The 18,333-nt window shown below is 32.2% G+C and overlaps 4 protein-coding genes across 4 annotated transcripts; 1 reads left to right on the top strand and 3 right to left on the bottom strand.

The window, feature by feature from the left end:
- The first annotated feature begins 39 nt into the window (after positions 1-39).
- LOC101219674 (E3 ubiquitin-protein ligase RHF1A) lies at positions 40-3,601 on the top strand. Its single transcript, XM_004149216.3, has 8 exons — positions 40-414; positions 1,324-1,370; positions 1,459-1,521; positions 1,668-1,776; positions 1,881-2,149; positions 2,394-2,504; positions 2,608-2,953; positions 3,095-3,601. The coding sequence occupies exons 1-8, from the start codon at positions 274-276 to the stop codon at positions 3,104-3,106; spliced, it is 1,098 nt and encodes a 365-aa protein (XP_004149264.1). The 5' UTR covers positions 40-273; the 3' UTR covers positions 3,107-3,601.
- Positions 3,602-5,372: 1,771 nt separating this feature from the next.
- LOC101219915 (peroxiredoxin-2F, mitochondrial) lies at positions 5,373-7,973 on the bottom strand. Its single transcript, XM_004149217.3, has 5 exons — positions 7,647-7,973; positions 7,421-7,450; positions 6,544-6,702; positions 6,253-6,347; positions 5,373-5,737 (listed from the first exon to the last, which is right to left on the bottom strand). The coding sequence occupies exons 1-5, from the start codon at positions 7,860-7,862 to the stop codon at positions 5,632-5,634; spliced, it is 606 nt and encodes a 201-aa protein (XP_004149265.1). The 5' UTR covers positions 7,863-7,973; the 3' UTR covers positions 5,373-5,631.
- Positions 7,974-9,073: 1,100 nt separating this feature from the next.
- LOC101220151 lies at positions 9,074-9,999 on the bottom strand. Its single transcript, XM_004149218.3, has 2 exons — positions 9,661-9,999; positions 9,074-9,495 (listed from the first exon to the last, which is right to left on the bottom strand). The coding sequence occupies exons 1-2, from the start codon at positions 9,760-9,762 to the stop codon at positions 9,268-9,270; spliced, it is 330 nt and encodes a 109-aa protein (XP_004149266.1). The 5' UTR covers positions 9,763-9,999; the 3' UTR covers positions 9,074-9,267.
- A 1,438-nt stretch (positions 10,000-11,437) lies between these two features.
- Positions 11,438-15,348, bottom strand: LOC101220391 (protein trichome birefringence-like 11). The gene is made up of 4 exons (XM_004149219.3): positions 14,337-15,348; positions 12,663-13,052; positions 12,412-12,570; positions 11,438-12,280 (listed from the first exon to the last, which is right to left on the bottom strand). Exons 1-4 carry the CDS (start codon positions 14,774-14,776, stop codon positions 11,944-11,946), a joined length of 1,326 nt encoding a protein of 441 aa, XP_004149267.1. The 5' UTR covers positions 14,777-15,348; the 3' UTR covers positions 11,438-11,943.
- Positions 15,349-18,333: the final 2,985 nt, after the last annotated feature.

The raw sequence follows: 18,333 nt of genomic DNA on the forward strand, positions 1-18,333 counted from the left end.
AATTAGATTAAACTTTGTACAATAAAAGTTAGGGGGAAAAGGGGAGTTTTTGAGAGCAGACTGATTCTTCCACTAAAAAAAACCGTGTGAATCGGTTTAGTTTGCTGCAAAGTTCTTCAGATTTTTCCTCATCTTCCCATAAACTCTCTTCTTTGAGTTTGACCATTCTCTTTCTCTCTCTCTTTCTCTACACATTTCTAGGTTTCAGTTTCCCCACTTCCCCTTCTTCTAAATTCATTCCTTTCTTCTTCCTTTTGATTTTGTCTACACTTCATGGCCAATTTCACTTCATCTTCTTCTTTTGTCTCTCTGAATCCCAATGCTGTTTCAGCTTCTGCTGCTGCTTCTGATGATGATTTTGATGATGTTTGCTGTATTTGTCTCGACCCATTTACCTCCGATGATCCTGCCACTGTAAGTTCATCACTTAAACTTCCTCTTTTTCCACTGATGATTGTAATTTTGTTCAATACTTCTAATGGGGTTTGCGTGTTTTGGCTGTTTGTGTGTTCTGAAGGAACATTCAGTTTCTTCTATTCGGAGATCGTGTTTCCTTACCCCGTTCTGCATCTTGAAACTGGAACAGGGTTTTTTTTTTTTTTTTTTTTTTTTTTTTTTTTTTCCTTTTGAAGCGTTATGATCACCTGAGAATGGAAGGAGGAGGCCCTTCTGTGTTTTTTGGAGAAAATTGTGAAGAAGTGTACCCATTTGGTTTATGTTTTATTCTATGCAAATGGGTCTTCATTTTATTTGCCTGATCTTATTTGAATTCCTCATTGAGTAATTTATATATAACCTTCAATAGGAGATTTACAGGATGATTTTCTACCCTTCGTAGAACCAATGAAAATCATCTCTTGCTAGACTTGGGCCAGCCCTTATTTTTACTCGAGCGAATTAGTTTCTTCACTAACATTCATTCATGCCTTGAAAAAAGGGTTTTGTGATTTCTCATTTATTAGGATGAATTGATGAAGTGCTACTATAGAATGTAGGTGAGTAGATTTCTGATGATGGTTTTTCAACTAGTGTTATGGGATTCTTTTTTGTTTTCTGACAAACCACTTTGTTTGTATAGCGACACAATATGATTTATTGTGCATGGTTTGATTTAATAACTTATTTGTCATAATTTAGATGTTTAAATTTGATACAAAATCTGTAAGTAGATGAATGAGACTGAGATTGGGTCCAAGCGAACGATCATATTTCTTCGCTCCCTCTTAATAAACGGGTTTTGTGTCAAAGATGTTGCTGGTCCATTCTAGGTGTTTTATTTGGCTTTTATGTTTGCATTAACTTTAACCATTGTTTGAATTTCAGATTACCAGTTGCAAGCATGAATATCATCTCCAATGTATTCTTGATTGGTAGGCTTCTTGAAGTTTTTTCTTTTTTATTCGATCTTCGAAAACAGGCTGTGATGCAAGTCTTACCTTTTGGGCATTGATTTTTTAGGTCTCAAAGAAGCGATGAGTGCCCAATCTGTTGCCAGTTGCTAGTGTTGAAGGATCCTGTTGGGTATGTAACTTTGTCACAGAAAGTTTAATTCCTTTCACATTGTCCTCCCAATTCTTGTGCCTCACTCTATATCTCTCAATCAATCTACTTAATGAAAATGACACAATCTTTCTAATCAAATCCGTGCTAATTCAACTATTCTACAGTCAGGAGCTTCTAGCAGCTATGGCTAGTGAAAGGCTTTTGAAGTCGAGAGGCTTGTCTTCTGCTGCATCTACTTCTTTGCATTTCCACGAAAACTTTGATTTTGATCATGTGAGTAGTTCTAATAAATCCGACAATCTATCTTTCTTCCTTATCCTTAATTATTGCTTCAACAAAGATCAGCCATTATTAAGCAGCAAAATTGATTCCTTCAGGACTCTGTGCACTCGGATGACTCCGACTTTGATGACCTGATTATGCAGCATCTTGCTGCTGCAGCTAGCAGAGCTCGGTATGTTCAGAGAAGGGAGAGGCAAAGACATTTTGGAGTTGGGCCTTCACAAGTTTCCTCTGCATGTCCAGAGGTTCCAATGTCACCACGATTTCAAGATGCAACTCTAACTTCACCTAATAGTGATTCACCATCTCCCAGTTCTCCAATGCCATCGGTTGGCCGAACTGGAATTAATAAAATCTCCCCTAGGTACATTACATCCCTGGACTAACTTATCTACTGCATGCTTTGCTCTTTCTTAACACCAACCATACTTGACTTAAATTTTAAGTTGGTTTCTTGTACAAGAGAGGTGCCTTCTAGTACTCTATAGAGAAATTCTTTCTTCCTTGATTGCAACCTTAAATTCTCAAGACACCCTCAAGCTTCAAAACGAGCATTTCTTTCGTTTGTTTTACCATCTAACATGCATCAACCTTTTCTTTTTGTACAGTGTAATTTTACTACCTGATACACCGTCAGGTAGTCAACAGAAAACAAACCAATCTGAGGGGCTCTCTTTCCAAGATTCCATCAAATCCAAATGGTCTGCTACTTCTGCAAAGTAAGTGTAATGGTGTTTGGTTCTGTTAAATTAGTTTCTTTCTGCATGTCACATCTTCAATTCTAAATTGCATACCAAAATTTAAAAATCTGCACGTGTACAGGTACAAGGAGTCAATCTTGCGAAGCACTCAAGGTATTAAGGAGAAACTGCTTGCTCGTAACAGCTCCGTCAAGGAGCTAAGCAAGGGAGTAAAGCGTGAAGTTAGTGCTGGGATTGCTGGCGTTGCTCGAATGATCGATCGCCTAGATTTGACTTCAAAAAGGAATACTGGTTCCGTTTCCTTCTTCAGCTGCAGTGGGGGTACATCAAATTCCTTGAAAGGAAAGAACGTAGTGCAAGAGAGTGCTGTCACTGACGGTTCAGTTAAAATTAATAGAATATGTACTGGTTCACCTTCACAAGTTTCCCCAACCGTTCCAAGCTCCGTCAAAGTTTCTTTAGCTCAGGTATTTCACTTTACATCGTTTGATGATTTTCCACAAACTAGTGTCAAACTATACCTAACTTTGTACAAGAATTTTTGCTTAAATCATTCCACAATTTATGTGTTCAATGTCTTTATTGATTATCATTCATCTATTTGGCAGAGAGGGGATTGAAAATTTGGATGTTAGGATTGGACTCATCTAGTTGAACATCTTATCAACTCAACTCAGCAGAATGCACACTGCGGCAAGCGACGTGTTACAACTTAGCCAACATCCTTGTTGGTTTGCGTCCTGCATTTCCTTCTTTCGATAAATCTACTAATCAAAAAGGTGTAATTCGATATATATATATATATTTTTCTTTGTTTAACGATCATGATGATCTGTTTCCATGATACACAATTTCTATGTAGGCGAGTTTCTTAAAACTCATTGGCATAAATGCTTCTTTTGAAGGGAGAAGAGCATAACAAAGGATGATGGTTTCTATTCTGAATTATCTTGTGAAGCCAACCTAAGTGTAATGTCAAAGGGAATTTTGGGTTATGGTGGAAACAAAATACCAAAAACTGCATTTTTTTTAAGCCATCAAGTCAATTTCCTTGCCAATTTTGTAACTTAAAAATTATAATTGATCTCATGGTTTGAGAGTCTTTTTTTAAGGGACACTTGATCTCTTTACATTTCCATGGTTTTGCAATTGATGTTCAGAATGCTTTTCCAAGAAACATAATAAATAAGCAACTAAGTATCACTAATGCATACATAGAGAGGGTATAAATAATAAATACTTAAGTTTGTTAAAACAAATCATTTCTTAAAAAAAAATGTAAATTTTCATATCCATCGAAATTCATAATTTATGTCGATATATGACTGTGTTGAAATCAACCTTATAAATCTTATTGATTGTTGTAATAGTACATACTTTTGTTGGACAACAGTAATTATGGATGAATGTGTTTTGAACAGGATCCACAATCATATATGCTCACTCATGGAGATTATGATGTGAGACATCGTTTTAACTAATGGTTAAGGATTTTAAAAGATAAGAAATAAAAAAAATTATAGGAAAAATGAATTTACATTAAGTTATGGATTGATATGGAATGTGTTCAAAGGAACAGACACAAAAATAAGTAAAGCTTATGCTTTAGGACTTCGGTTTTGGATGATGTGAAGGAATAAATTCTTTTTTTCTTATTGGGTAGAGGTTACAACCTTTGAAAAAGTGTTTCCTCCAATCTTATGAGCTGGAAAAAGATGGTGTTTAATGAAATAGGTTGAATGGAAAAGGTAAGTTTGAAGAACTCTTGAAATTATATAATCAAATTTAGTATCCTAAGTTTAAAATACCCCATTGTAATTTATTCTGCAAGTATAAATTTCAATATTACAAGCAACATAGTCTTCAAAAAATAGTATACACACTCGCTAGAGAAAAGAAATGTAAATTGAGAGCAAAGATGAAAACAAACAAATGTTTATTCTTATTCCCATTCTTGGTTTGGGATGAGTTGAAACCATTTTAAAATTCAACTCAATTATTCGAGTTGTAATTTTTTTCAATTCATATAACCTTTATTAAATAATGAACTCAACCCAACTCTACCATAAAACATTTGAGTTGAGTTGGCTTCGTTTACTCGAATTATTTATTTATTTTTTTATTCTAAAAATAAGTAAAATATTAATAGGTAAAAATTTATGTAATTATTTCTATATATTAAATTAAGATTAATAACTTAATTTTAATTTATATTAGGAAAAATTTCACAACTATATGTAAAATATGTAAATGTATATCAAGGAAAAAATATAATTGTGTTGAAGTTGGTTTGATTCAAGGAACCAACCCAATTCATTAAAAGTTTAGTTATTTTAACTAAGTTTTCCAACCAAACACAAACCGTACAAGTGAGAACAATGAAGAGAGTGTATATGAAATTCGCAACTTAGAAGCCATTTGATTTTACAAGAAATTGAAATGATCTATAATAATGGTCAATAATTTTGAACAATGTCACAAAATATTCGACCTCTATTTTTAGCATCCAAGGTTTGAATGACGATTTTGCCTATAACATAAGTTTGTAAGTTGAAATTCTTAAATTCTAACAAGAGCTTACCCCCAATTTGCACCTCTAAAGAAAAGGTTGAAATTCTCAGTGAATAAATGTTTACAAATTAATTACTATTCCAAAAAGTTGGATTCCAATCACCTCAATGCTGCAGTAGTTGAACTTAAAATTAAAAAATTGAAATCCACCCAGCACCTTAACTTCAGTACAGTACTAGAGTACATATCAAAAAACTTTTAGTAAAGGTTTCCTATTATATCCCAATGAATTGATAGAGAAATTCACTCACCTTGATACTGACATTTCACGTTATCAATCAGTTCAAACCTAAAACTTTCAAAATTATTCTATGGTTAGAGTTTAGGGTTTAGGGATCATATTCGAATCCAGAAGTCCTTGTTCGAACAAAGAATTATCTGAGTTTCTAAATCCAAGTTGGAACCATTTAATTTATGAAGAACAATAAGTTAAAGGCAAGGATCCAAGCAATTGTCACTTGGGATTTACTTCAGCAAAAGAACAACCAAAAAGGAACGAAAACCTCTGGAATACATAACCCATTTACATGCATGGTCTTATTCGGAACCCAAGAGCTTGTGTTGGAAACTGACTCTAAATTTGATTCAAAATGACATCTGCCCCAGTAACCTTAAAGTCAGATGGAGCTTCCTCTACGTTAAGAGCCTTAACCTTTCCATCGACAACATATGCTGACCATCTAACAAATAAGAACAATGTCAAATAGTATACAAATGTCTACCTACTTGGACCCATATAAAAAATAACCTTTTTCTAGTTGTCAAAACTTAGCTCAAATTATGAAAACCTCCTTACAATTAGATAATAAAACAAAATGACTCTACATTCGTAAGCTTAATTCTCAAAGACTCAAAACTAAAATTAAGACTTCATTAGTTAAACATTTTGTCTTTTATTTTTTGAATTTAAAAATTAAGGTTATTTTCTCTCAATTTTTTTTATAATAATTTGTATCTGAATTCTTAGTCACAGTTAAGAAACAAAAACAAGCTTAAAAAACCTTTTTTTTGTTTTAGTTTTCAAAACTTCGCTCGATTTAATCGAAACATTGATAAAAGTAGATAACAAAGAAATTTAGTGATGGAAGGAGTGTTTATAGACTTAATTAAAAAAAAAAAACAAACGATACTAACAAGGCTTGAATAATCAAAATCCAGAAATTTCTTGGTATGTCAAAGACAAGATTGATCATACCTTTCAGAACGAGGACCGAGCAAAGCAACAGAAAGATCTTTATCCAGTTCCAAGCTTTTGTGAAATTTCCCATCGAAGTCCCCAAAAAATTGAATCTATATTGCAATATAGAGGATAATTACAGGAATAAGTGACGCAAATCAGAATAGGCCGTTATAGTTAGAAAGGAAAATAGTTCTTACATACAAATAACTAATTTAGCCATCAGATGCAAACTAATTAAGTATATAGCAACACACAGCCTAAAAAACATTATGCAGTTTTTAAATAAATTTGGTCAAGGAAGCTTACAGCATCTTTGGCTTGAATTTTCTCAGCCCAGCCATTGAGAGTATATGGATCATTAACAGACACACAAATAACAGAATCAATTCCTTTCGCCTTTAACTCATCAATTTTATTCTTGTAACTAGGAACGTGCTGCTGAGAACAAACTCCTGTATATGCACCCTGGAAATTTGTATAACAACTTTAAAATCTGCAACATATAATTAACTTATTTAACAGTGACAAACCCAGAGAAATAGCAGCTATATCTACTCCATGTTCATCAAAGATCGAACTATATGACAAAAACCTTTAACGTTATACTTCAAAAATGCTAAATGTTATACTAACAAAAACCTTTAACGTCATACTTCAAAAGTGCTAAATGTTGATAATACAACAAGCAGCTTGTTTCCATATTTTAAATTTTCCAGATAGAAAGTCAATTCTAAGTTATCGAAGAAAATAAATGAGCTACCAAAGTCCCATAGGGTAACTCCAACAACTGATTAAAACTAGAATAAAGATCCACGGGATTTAAATTTTATCGCAATGAATAGCCTAATGTTGATAACTCTTTAAATTCTAGAATTCTCTACCAAGTACAAAATAAAGATCATATCTTCTCTGGTTTAACAATTATTCTTCCTTAGTGTCTGATCAATCTTTTTAGAGGTCAAAAATGAATGGTAAACCACGGAACACCGTTTCTGATCCCTAAATAAATCCTCATTTCACTAATGGATGAAGCCATTGATCATGAAAGTTCTTGTCCAGAACAAAGAACACAATACGAGAAAAAGATATGAAGACATATAAATCGGCAACTATTTGCTAAAGAATTCATGATTTCCATAGCGTATATTTATACATTAGTAAAAGACTAGATAGATTGACTTACAGGAAGCCCAAAGATAACGACCTTCTTGCCCTGAAATATCATGACGAATGAATCAATAAGATAAGAATAACTCGACTAAAAGCATCATTCAATGTAAACATAGAACATAAAATTTAAGCTCAAATGTGGCTTTTAACGTCTTCTATTTTATGAACAGCCAATATTAACACAATCAACCTCAGGATAGAACAAGAGATAGAAATACACGAAGAATCGAAAAACAGACCTTGAAAATTTCTTTAAGCGGAGTGGTCGAGAACTTGGAGGAGACACCTTCATCCCAGCTCCGAGCCTTCTGGAGAGAAACGTCCGGTGCGGCGGAGACGATGTCAGTCCCGACCGCCACCGCTGCAAAGTTTCGCGATGAAGCTCCGATTCGTATAGATTCAACCAGCGAGCTCATTGCGGAGGCGCTGACTCGCTTCAGAATTGCGGACGCCATGGATAAGCGTAGCTGATACAAGATCGTCAAGTGTCAAATTGAAAATTGCTAATTGGTGGCTGTGAAATTGGTTGATGATCGAGAGATTTGGCCGGAAGAATTGGAAGGAAATGGCGTAGCGAACTCAGAATCTTCATTTGGGCTTTAGTTGGTGGATTATTGGACTACATGCTAAGCCCATATGAGAACTAGGCCAGCCCATAATAGAAGCCCAAATGTATCAGGTATGGGTCCAATTATTATCACTATTGAATACAAGTACTTTGACTATGTTCATTTTGGTAATAACAATTATTTAAGTGTTTTTTTCCTTAAAAAAGAAATTTTACTGAAAAATAAAATTGTAATATTTATCTATGTATGAACTCGAAGTTTAAGGTAGAAATGAATACATTTTTGCTAAGTTTATTACCAAAGTCTAACTTTCATTTCCCAAAAGAGTTAGAAAGGGTCAAAGAAAATTTAGTTTTATATATGAGAATGTTTTTTTTTTTATATATAGAGCTTTTCATATTTTTAAAATAGGAGATAAATGTATTTGATTTTACCCAATCTATAAAAGGAAATGAGAAGAGATCTAAGTCAAAACTCACTCTGAGCAACCGTTACTTGGACAAACATGGAGATATAGATAACTCCAATTTTTATGTTTATTTTGATTGTCTATTGTGCATATCATGTTCTTTCTTGTTAAAGAGTAACATGAAGGTCATATGCTATCCAAATTCACATTAGGAATGTGTACAAATGTGTTTGAAAGGTTTTATTTGTTACAAATGAGTGGCTATTTCACTTCAAATCTCTTGCAAATTCTTGTACTCCTGCCTCTTTCAATCATATTTTCTTTTGAAGTATCCAAACTCATTTCATGTTAGAGTGCACAATTGGTTGTAGTTGGAGTGAATATAGATCTCAATCCCACACCAAACCAAAAACCAATCATTTGGTGTTTCTGTTTTAGTTATTATTATTTAAATTGAACTATCTAAACTGAACTCCATGAGTTTCTTTTTACCTGATTTTATTTATATATAGATATTTTTTAACCTGTTTTTTCAAGTTGAAATTTTTACTATGGTTTACTTTCTCTCATAAACATTGTTAAAATTAATCTTGATACAGAATCAATTTGCATATCAATCTAAGTGAAAGATGTTGTAGGATACTGTGGACACTTTTAGAAAACATTAGCAGATATTTTGCTTAACACATCAAAATCAAAAACCTTGTTTTATTATCTTTTATTCTTTGAGGAAGAGAAAGTAGACCATCTAAAATTCTACATACATAGCTGTATTTTGTAAGTGACATTACCAACATGTCACTATCACACACAGATTTATTAAATAATCAAATGTTAATGTAGAATTAAAACTTGAAATAATGAGAAATGATGAGCTTAACCCTATTTGGGCTTGCAATAATATGTTGGAGATGGTTGACCATTGAGCCTCTTGTTTTCTGATTTAATTCTATAACCAGCAGTGACATTCTTCTGTTTCCTCTTTCGTGGCGGCAACCGTGCTGGAATGAAAACTCCAGTGCCTTTGCTCTCCCTTACGAACCCATTCTCGTAATCCATCATCAATGGTAATTCCCTAGGTCGAAGTTGATGCACTGTTCTAGTAAAGTTCTGAAACATTATATTAATAGTATGTCAAGTTACAAGAGTGTGGTCTCTAAAACTTCAAAGGTATTTTACAATGGTAAATATATCCAATCAAACTGCTTTTCCATAAAATTTAAAATTTTGTGTTAAATTATTTGAATTTGAGGAGTGCTTAGTGGTAAAACTAACCGTATGAGCGATGGGAAGCTCATCGTCGTCCATAATGAGAAGCGAAATCCTTCTAGTAAGCTCAGCAAACAACAAATCATCACTTTCAACTTCCATTTCCATCTCAAATGCCAGAACAGAAAAAAGAAAACTATACTTTGGTTTGATATCATTTCCAACTAAGGTTTAAATAGGGAAAAGAAAAAAGTGAAAGAGCAAGAAGGGGACATGAAAAGACGAAGCCAGCTAGGCAAAATCTGTGTATGAAAAGACAAAAATGAAACTGAAATTTGATGTTTCATTATGTTATGTTATCCAAATGGAGAGAAGAAAGGAAGAAGAAGACATGGGTTTAAGTGTAAAGGATCTAATCCAAAGCTTTATCTTTTGTTCCTTATTGGTTGAGGGAGTGTGGTGATGAGGATGTCCTTAAAATGGGCCTCACTCATCACACACTCTCACATTGTCCACATATTATTATTAAGGGGAATAAATGTAGTTTTTTTTTTTTTCTTTCTTTTTTGAAAATTTTCAATTTTGAACACCACAAATAATCTATTTGTTTGAAATTTTTTTCCTTTTTTTTTGCCTTGACATGAAAAGAAAGTGGAGATTAATGGAAGGGATAAATAGATGGGTGCGGTTTGAAATTGACGTAATTAACAAAGCTCGTTATATGTTAACAACAATATTTGAATATATACAAGCAAGAAGAAAGTTTTTACTTAGTTACTTTTCTATGTAGTATGTTTTCATCGGTGTCAACAAAAACAGCACATCGTATTCCAAAATATCCTCACATATCGTTTAAGCTTCAAGAACTTTTATGCTTCAAAAGATAATGAAACTCTCAAGAAGCCAACAATAAAGAAAGAATCACTTCAAGATGCACAATGATGCTTCGTTCATGCACCCGGAAGAGGAAGGGTCCAAAATCCATGACTCACAAGCTTCTCCCTTGGAAAGATAGAATTAGATTGCATTGCTTAATCATATCCGTCAATAATCACTTTTTCATTTGGTTTTTTTTAAAAAAAACTCTCATTCTTTCTAAAGCTCCAACGTTACCTTGTAAAGAATACAGATTGGAATTTGAAAGTATCAAAATTGTTGTAGAAAATAGAAATGTGTGTGAATTGACTAGATTCTCAATGAGTGAATTTTGAAGATGTGAAAGGAGAGGGGCCTTGTTTCCATTAATTTAGAGGGGGACAGAGGACCTTCCTAATGTCTAAACTCTTTTGTTTTATTTACCCTAAAATAGATGAATGATAACATCTACTGAGTTTAATCAGCCAACTCATTCAATACTTTGAATTTGTTCCCTTCATGTTTGGTGAAGAAATATGCTAATTTTGGGCTGGCAATTTCCAAGTTCAATGCATAATAATCTTCTTCAAATCAACATTTCATACATCTTACAATTAAAAACATCAATTTTATATCTTATAAATTCCTTACATTGTGCTAACTTCACAACTTTTTCAACTTCAAAACTAGAACTTTCTTCTCAAAACACTTGTTTAGAATGTTGATTAAGATTTTATAGTTGTGAAGGTTTTAACTCTCAATTTACATTTTGATTCTTGTAGAGCATTCTAACAAATTTCCATTCCAGTAGTATGTTTGTGAAAAGTCAAAAGATAATACTACAATTTTGGGAGGATTATGAATAATTTCTAAACAAGTAGCTGAGCATTTTATGTAATTTATAGCCTTCCCAGCTAAATTGATGGGCTATATTTATGTGAGTTGGAACTCTTCAATCAAATCAATCTGGTCTAAGAGAGTAAACGAATGGTTTGGAATAGGTGATAATCCAGTCTAACTGCTGAGGCCATTTCTAAAGCCCAACCAACTAATCTGGATAAATTTGAATCAATTAAAGATCTTACTTGGGAAAGACCCTTTCTTTCATTGTAATATTACAAATTTAGCAATTTAAATATGTACAAAATCCCCATTAAATCTATTTTTTTATATATATAAAAAAAATATATTATCTATGCTGTTTATTCTTCCAAGTAAGCCCCCTCTGTGTCCAAAAATTTTGGCTACTTCCAAGACTATTGAAGAATGTTGTATTGGCCTTCTTTGGTTATCATTTCTTGTAAGCAAATTCCATCACTTTGCTTTCTCACGTTTCTGCAAAGCTTCAATAATCAATCTTCTTCGAAACCTCGAGACAGTTCTTCCAAGAAGGCGATCGGCCTACTCAATATGTCCAAACTATCAAATAACTTGGCAACAAAATCCTTTAGCTTCAATCAGAATGGTGTGGCCTGAGAAGTTGTAGACTTCCATTCATGATTCATGCTTCAAGAACAGTGCATAAAGAAGTTCATTCCACACATCAGGAACCCCAGGCAAACACCAGTGGCTACAATCCTGTCGATGAGGTGGTGCAGGACCAACATCGGGACTGAGGTAGTATAAAGACGAATGCCCATCTTTTCTCTGTGCAGTCATTTGAGTTACGTTTAAAATCTCTAATCTAGTTGAATTTGGAGTAGTCGGATAACCTGATAGGATGGAATTAGCTATCCGAAAATGTGACCAGGTTTCCGGAGGAACAAGTGAAGAACCGAGCTCTGGCAGAGCTTCCAAATGACAACTACCACCATTCCTCCAATCTCCACCTCTGCACAATTTGCATATCTCATTTATAAAGCAGACAGAATCTTTATAAAGCTCTACTACGCACACTTCCACAGTTTTCTAATGCATTAAGATTTATCAGAGAAAAGGGGGGCATAAATCTCACAAACTTACCGAAAATGTACAGGGGCAAACATTCGAAAGAAGACAGTCGTTTTCTTGGAGTTTAGTTCTTTGTTGATCCAGTGCATCACAGTCTTGAGTGACTGCTGATATGCATCTTCAATCTTCATTTTCATCTTAACCTCCTTCCCCTCTTGGAAGTAACAGCCTCTGCTCATAACATCCAAAAAAGACATCAGGCATTGAGAAAAACTTGGAAACGGTAACAGCAAGAAACTCGAAAAAGTAGTAAAAAATATTACCCTCTAATGGTCTTCTCATAGTTCCACCAATGCCCAGTATTAAAGACCAAAACATCAGCATCTCGCCACTTGGCTGAGGACCAATCCATTTGATCTAGTTTAAGAGTAGTCTTGATCTCTTGAGAAGTTCCAGACGGAGGTCGACTCTGCAAGACGAGAAATGGAGCTCTGTAGTATTCAACAGTGCAGTTGAAGTCCTTGAACTTGAACACCAAAAATCCCTTGTGCTTTGTTATTGGACTACCATTCACTTCATAGATGGATTCTTTATTTGGAACTGCAGATGATAGCATACACAAAAGAGATTCCCATTGGTTTCTTCCAATTGAGTCACCAACAAACACCACCCGTTTGTTCCGCATTTTCTCCAACATTAACGTTGCATTGAACCTGATAGTTTGCAAGTCCAATTAAATCTAAGAGAGATTAAGAAACCTACCTTTAACTATCGAACTTTCTATCTCGCCATCAAACTTTCAAATAGAGTTATTACCCCCTTAAAAATAAACGATTACAGATCTCTATAACCAGAGCCAAATAAGTAGCAACTTGAAAGTTACAAAAACTAAAAGGATAATGACATGGCAATTCTCAAACTATATGATTTCGACCTGGTTGCATTAACAACAATCCTTAACAGAGTTATAGCAGTAGATTTTGATGTGAAATTGACAAATAAAGATGAGCATAAAAGTATAAACAGTAGAGAATCAACATGGATATTCACATGGTTCGCTAATAGTGTAGTGTGTTAGTTACCTCCACGACTAGAGAGAACAATTTACTAGGTTTAAAGAGTTTATAGAGTGCATTCTTCAAAATTTCAAAATTGTAAATATCCCAAATAACAAAATACGAATACACGACATTCCAACAGATTTTAGTTGCAAGGAACAAATTCATATGATAAAAAATTAAAAGCATTGTAGCTCAACTTACAAATTCAAGGGTGTGGTTGTAAAGACAGATATCAGAAGTGATTTAGCAAAATTTCTACGTCTAAGGAACATGTTTGGAACGTTGAAAAACAGTTTAAATTATATCTGTTAGGTTTAAAATCACTATCAAACATCTAGTTAGTTATTCAGTGTGAATTTAATATTCAGTTTTTCATTTTAAACTCTGCTTCATTCAATCAAAGGTGATTTTGAATTAATAAAAGCATACTTGCGATTTATTTTGAAAAAGAAGCAAGTGATTTTAACCATTTTAAAATCTATCTGAACATAGTTTAGTAAATCAGTCATCAATAATTAACAAGGCAACAATCTTCACGAATTTGTACACAAACAATCGTTTGTCTTTACTACATAGCAAAGTCCCTTTTACAAATCCATCCAAAGCTTCACGGGTGAAATTAGTCAACAAAACAGAAAGAAAGAAAAGGACAAATATCACAAGCGAGTGAAAAGCATAAAACAGGTAGGGATCCACTGAAGTAGAATCATCACCCAACAGAGAATTTCAAACACAAAGCAGAATTCAGACATTGTAATAAACGTCCACACAATTCAAACTAAGAAATTGGATCAACAAGATGTTGACTCAATCAGATGATCAATTGAAACGAAATTGCGATTGTTCTTCCTCAATTTCTTGACATCATGATACAGTATCGGATTAATCTAACAAAAAATTTGATGAATCCAAAGTTTTTTGAGTTGAAAAGTTTACCTGGGCAAGTTGCAAAGTTTAGGTTGCCATCTCCATTTGGTGTAGAACAAATCAGGGCGGCCATTTTCAGAGCAGCGAAAGCCTTGGTCCACAAACGGACAACTCTTGGACTCATATAAAGGATAAGAATCATCCCAAACCCAATTTCCATCAAACAAATCACACCCATTTCCCTCTTCAGAAAGAAAATCAAACTTTCGATTCTGGCCCAAATTAGCATTTCTAAGCCAAACAAAACTCTCTGACCGAAGAGGAAACACAAAGCCTTTCGAAGCAGTTCTATAATCCAAGAAGAAAAAGCTACAAATCAAACAAACAGACACAAAAAAGAACCCGAAAACCCCAAGAGAAGGCTCAAACAATCTGAAACGCTTCAGTTTATTACACACTTCACTAAACGGCATGGCTTCAAGATCAATCACAGTAGGGGTCTTAGACATTGAAGAAACTTAAACCAAGATCAAAACCCACCCCCAAGTTTTCGATTCCAAAGAAACTAAAAGATTCCCACAAGCAAAGAAGAAAGAAGAGAAGGAAACAATCATGAAATCTAATAAGTGGGTCTCTCTGTTTTGCTTGGTAGGTCAGTTTAGAGAAGCAATGAATATAGAGAAAGAGGAAAAAAGGGGAAATGGGTGTGAAGGAAGCAAGGAAGCATTCATGGAAGGAAAAAATAAACAACAAAAATCTTCTTCCCACAACTTTACCTTTTTGGCCGTTTTTTTTTTTATATATATAATTTTCCACCTTTAAGAACAGAGAATAATGAAAGAAGAAGAAGATTAAGTGCAACAACTTCAAAATCAAAAACCCATCTGAGATTTTGAAGAGGAAGAAGAATGGAAAGTGGGGAAGAAGAAGTGGGGTGGGGTTAGAAAGTGGTGTGGTTGCTTACTGTTATTTTGTTAATGGGAAGTGAGAGAAAGAGAAAAAGAGAGAGAGAGAGAGAAAGAGGATTTGATTGGCAAACTCGTGGGTAACGGATAGCCGGAGGAGAAAACTAATTTCACCATCACTTCACATAGCGTGAAAATTAACTGCAAATTTCTACAATATATATATATATATATATATTAATTTCTTAAAATGCATCTTAGTCCCTCAAACTTTTTTAATTAATCACTTAGTACTAAATTTGATTTTGTGTTTACTGGAGTTATGAGTTAAAATTTCAAATTATTTTCAAATACATCATAAATCTGAAGAATAAAATAAACAATTCAAGTATTAGTGTATCCTCAAAGGTCAATGTCAAATTTATTGACATGTAATAGATGTTTTATTAATAAGAAATAAAAAAGAAAAAAGAAATTGTTCCCTTTTGAAATAACATAAAAATAAAAATAAAAAAGAGTAAGTTTTATTTGTAATAGGTGATGATGTAGAACACATAGGTGTTGGGCGCGTGGGGAGACGCATGCTTTGGCTGTAAACCCCTTTTTCACTATAATACCGTTTTATGCTTTTCTTCTATTATATTATATCTTTTTCTTTTTTTCAAAAATATAAAATAATAAAATAATGGAAACGAGGTGCACCGACGTGTCGGGAACCCCATAACCGCCAATAGCGGCCAGACAACTAAGCTCAATTTTTTAATTATTAAATTAAAATAATACAGAATTGAAATAATATATATATGTTTTTTAATTTGGAGAAAAAAGGAATATACCTTACATATGTCAAACAGGTAATTATAAAAATATATATAAGGGTATAAAATTGTAAGAGATAGATAATACTTTCTCCAATTTATTGTAGTTTTTAAAAGGATACAAAAGGTATGACTTCTTATCAGTTTATCTTAGCATATTAATAACCCTTTTTTAATTCATAACTACAAACTTATATTCTATAAATATATATTTTTTAAAAAAATAGAAGTTTGTTATTTTAGCTCTTTTTTTTTTTTTAATTTCGTGACAAATTTGGACACCATTTCCTTTTATTCCTTTTTACATATATATACTTCACAAATATGTTCATTTCATAAATTCTTTTTTTTTTTCTTTTTTTGCTTCTATACAAATATAATCCAAATTTTCTCTTATCATTTTTTTTCTTTATTTTTTTCCCCTAATTCTTCAAAATGGTAAACCACTCTCATTTAATATTTTAATTGATTCTTATTTATTAAGTTTTCTTTTCATGGATAAAGATAGATAAGAAAAGTAAATACAATTTTAAGAATTTTTAAAAATAACAAAATAAATTTAATATAGAAAAAAAGTTTGAATTTTATCTCTACAAACTAATATATTTCTATCATTATTAATAAAATACGGTGATATTTTATAATATTCTTGTTTATTTTTATTAAAATTGGTTAAATAATACCAATAATTTTCACTCACAATAAATAGAAAAGGTAAACATGTTTTTAAGTTATATATTAAAATGTAAAAGCATACGTAATATACAATAGCCATAGTGTTATTAACGACATTCAAGGTCTCGACATATGTTTTCTGTATATGCTTGTAGATTTTGGTTTCAACTACATAATTTGAAGGTTATATTGTATATATAAACAAATTCAACTATTAAACTTTTTAATAGTCTTTTAAGTTTTTATAGATCGTGTTTTACTACACAAATTATAACTTTATTTTAACTAACAAAATATTTAAAAATAAGAATAAAAGAATGAGAAATAGTGAGCTTTATAGAAACATTTTCAAATTAAACTCGTTGTTGTTAAAGTCATAAAGATAATAATTATACTTAAAGAAAAGTCATACTTCAATAACTTTTCTTCACTTTCTTCTTGTTTACAAACTTTACTACACACATAGGCTTCCTATATTCTCCTTTCATAAATTCTTTCTAATCTCTTAATTCAAATACATTCTCTCTTTTGGTACAAAATTTTGTGTTCTATTTTCATCTACACATTCTAAATATTTTATTTCATAAAAATAAATATTTCCTTCTAAAAATATATTTTATAAATCTCAACTTTAATAATTTATTACACACAAAATTGTTTACTTTGTTGTCCCAGTTTTTTAAAGGTTTATTCTCAATTTTAATTGTTGACTTAAAATATTTTATGTTGGAGGAATTAATAATTCGCAATCATTTTATAGGAGAAAAAGTTGTTGACCTTAATTAAAATCATTTGATTAAACTATCATTTTAATAAAATATTTAAATATTCAACATAGAAATTAAATATGACAGGTACATGAATTTGACGTTGTTTATTAAAAATTAAAATTGTTAATTATTCCATACAATAGTAGCTGAATAGAAAATCGAGAAAAAATACAAAGACGCTGTATATGTTGAATTAAGCTTATTTTGATTTTTTTTTAAGTGTGGTAGATTCAAGTAGAAGGTTACGTAGGTCTAAAAATTAATAATTTTAATGATACTTTTTTAAAAAGAAAGTTAAAGTTTGAATGTAACTTTAATTAACAAATAGTTAATGTACAATTAATTCATTAAGATCCATGGTAATGGTTATTATTAATTAAATTCTCGACATGTCACGACCTGCCCAAATGACCTCTATAATTGAAAAATCTATCATATTATTTAACTTTCATTCCTTTTTCTTCCTCTAATTGATCTACTTATCTTTGCTTTTATTTATTTATATATGTATTTCATGTAGGATATATATATATGGATAAATGTATTGTATGTGTACATTGAGGTACGTGGACAAAATCGATGTCAACTTTTGAAAAGAAAAAAATGCATCTAATCTTTATATGGCAACACTAGTAAATTTGAATTTAACTAAGAAAGAAATGTGATCTCTAGAACGAAAAGTTTTGCATGCTAAGTGTGGCATTTGCCACAAAACTAAAACTTTTAAGCCAGAAAGTTTGTCTGTGTAGCAAGACTGTTAAAATGAACTTACTTCTCTTCTGAAAGTTATCGTAATGTTTGTATTTATAGATACATCCAGTATTTGAGACTACATCCTTTTTTATAGGATTTTGAAGTTGCATTGGGATACTATTTGACTCGCTGAATTGAGGCATAT

The sequence above is a fragment of the Cucumis sativus genome, chromosome 6 (genome assembly GCF_000004075.3).
Source record: "Cucumis sativus cultivar 9930 chromosome 6, Cucumber_9930_V3, whole genome shotgun sequence".
Taxonomy (NCBI): Eukaryota; Viridiplantae; Streptophyta; class Magnoliopsida; order Cucurbitales; family Cucurbitaceae; genus Cucumis; species Cucumis sativus.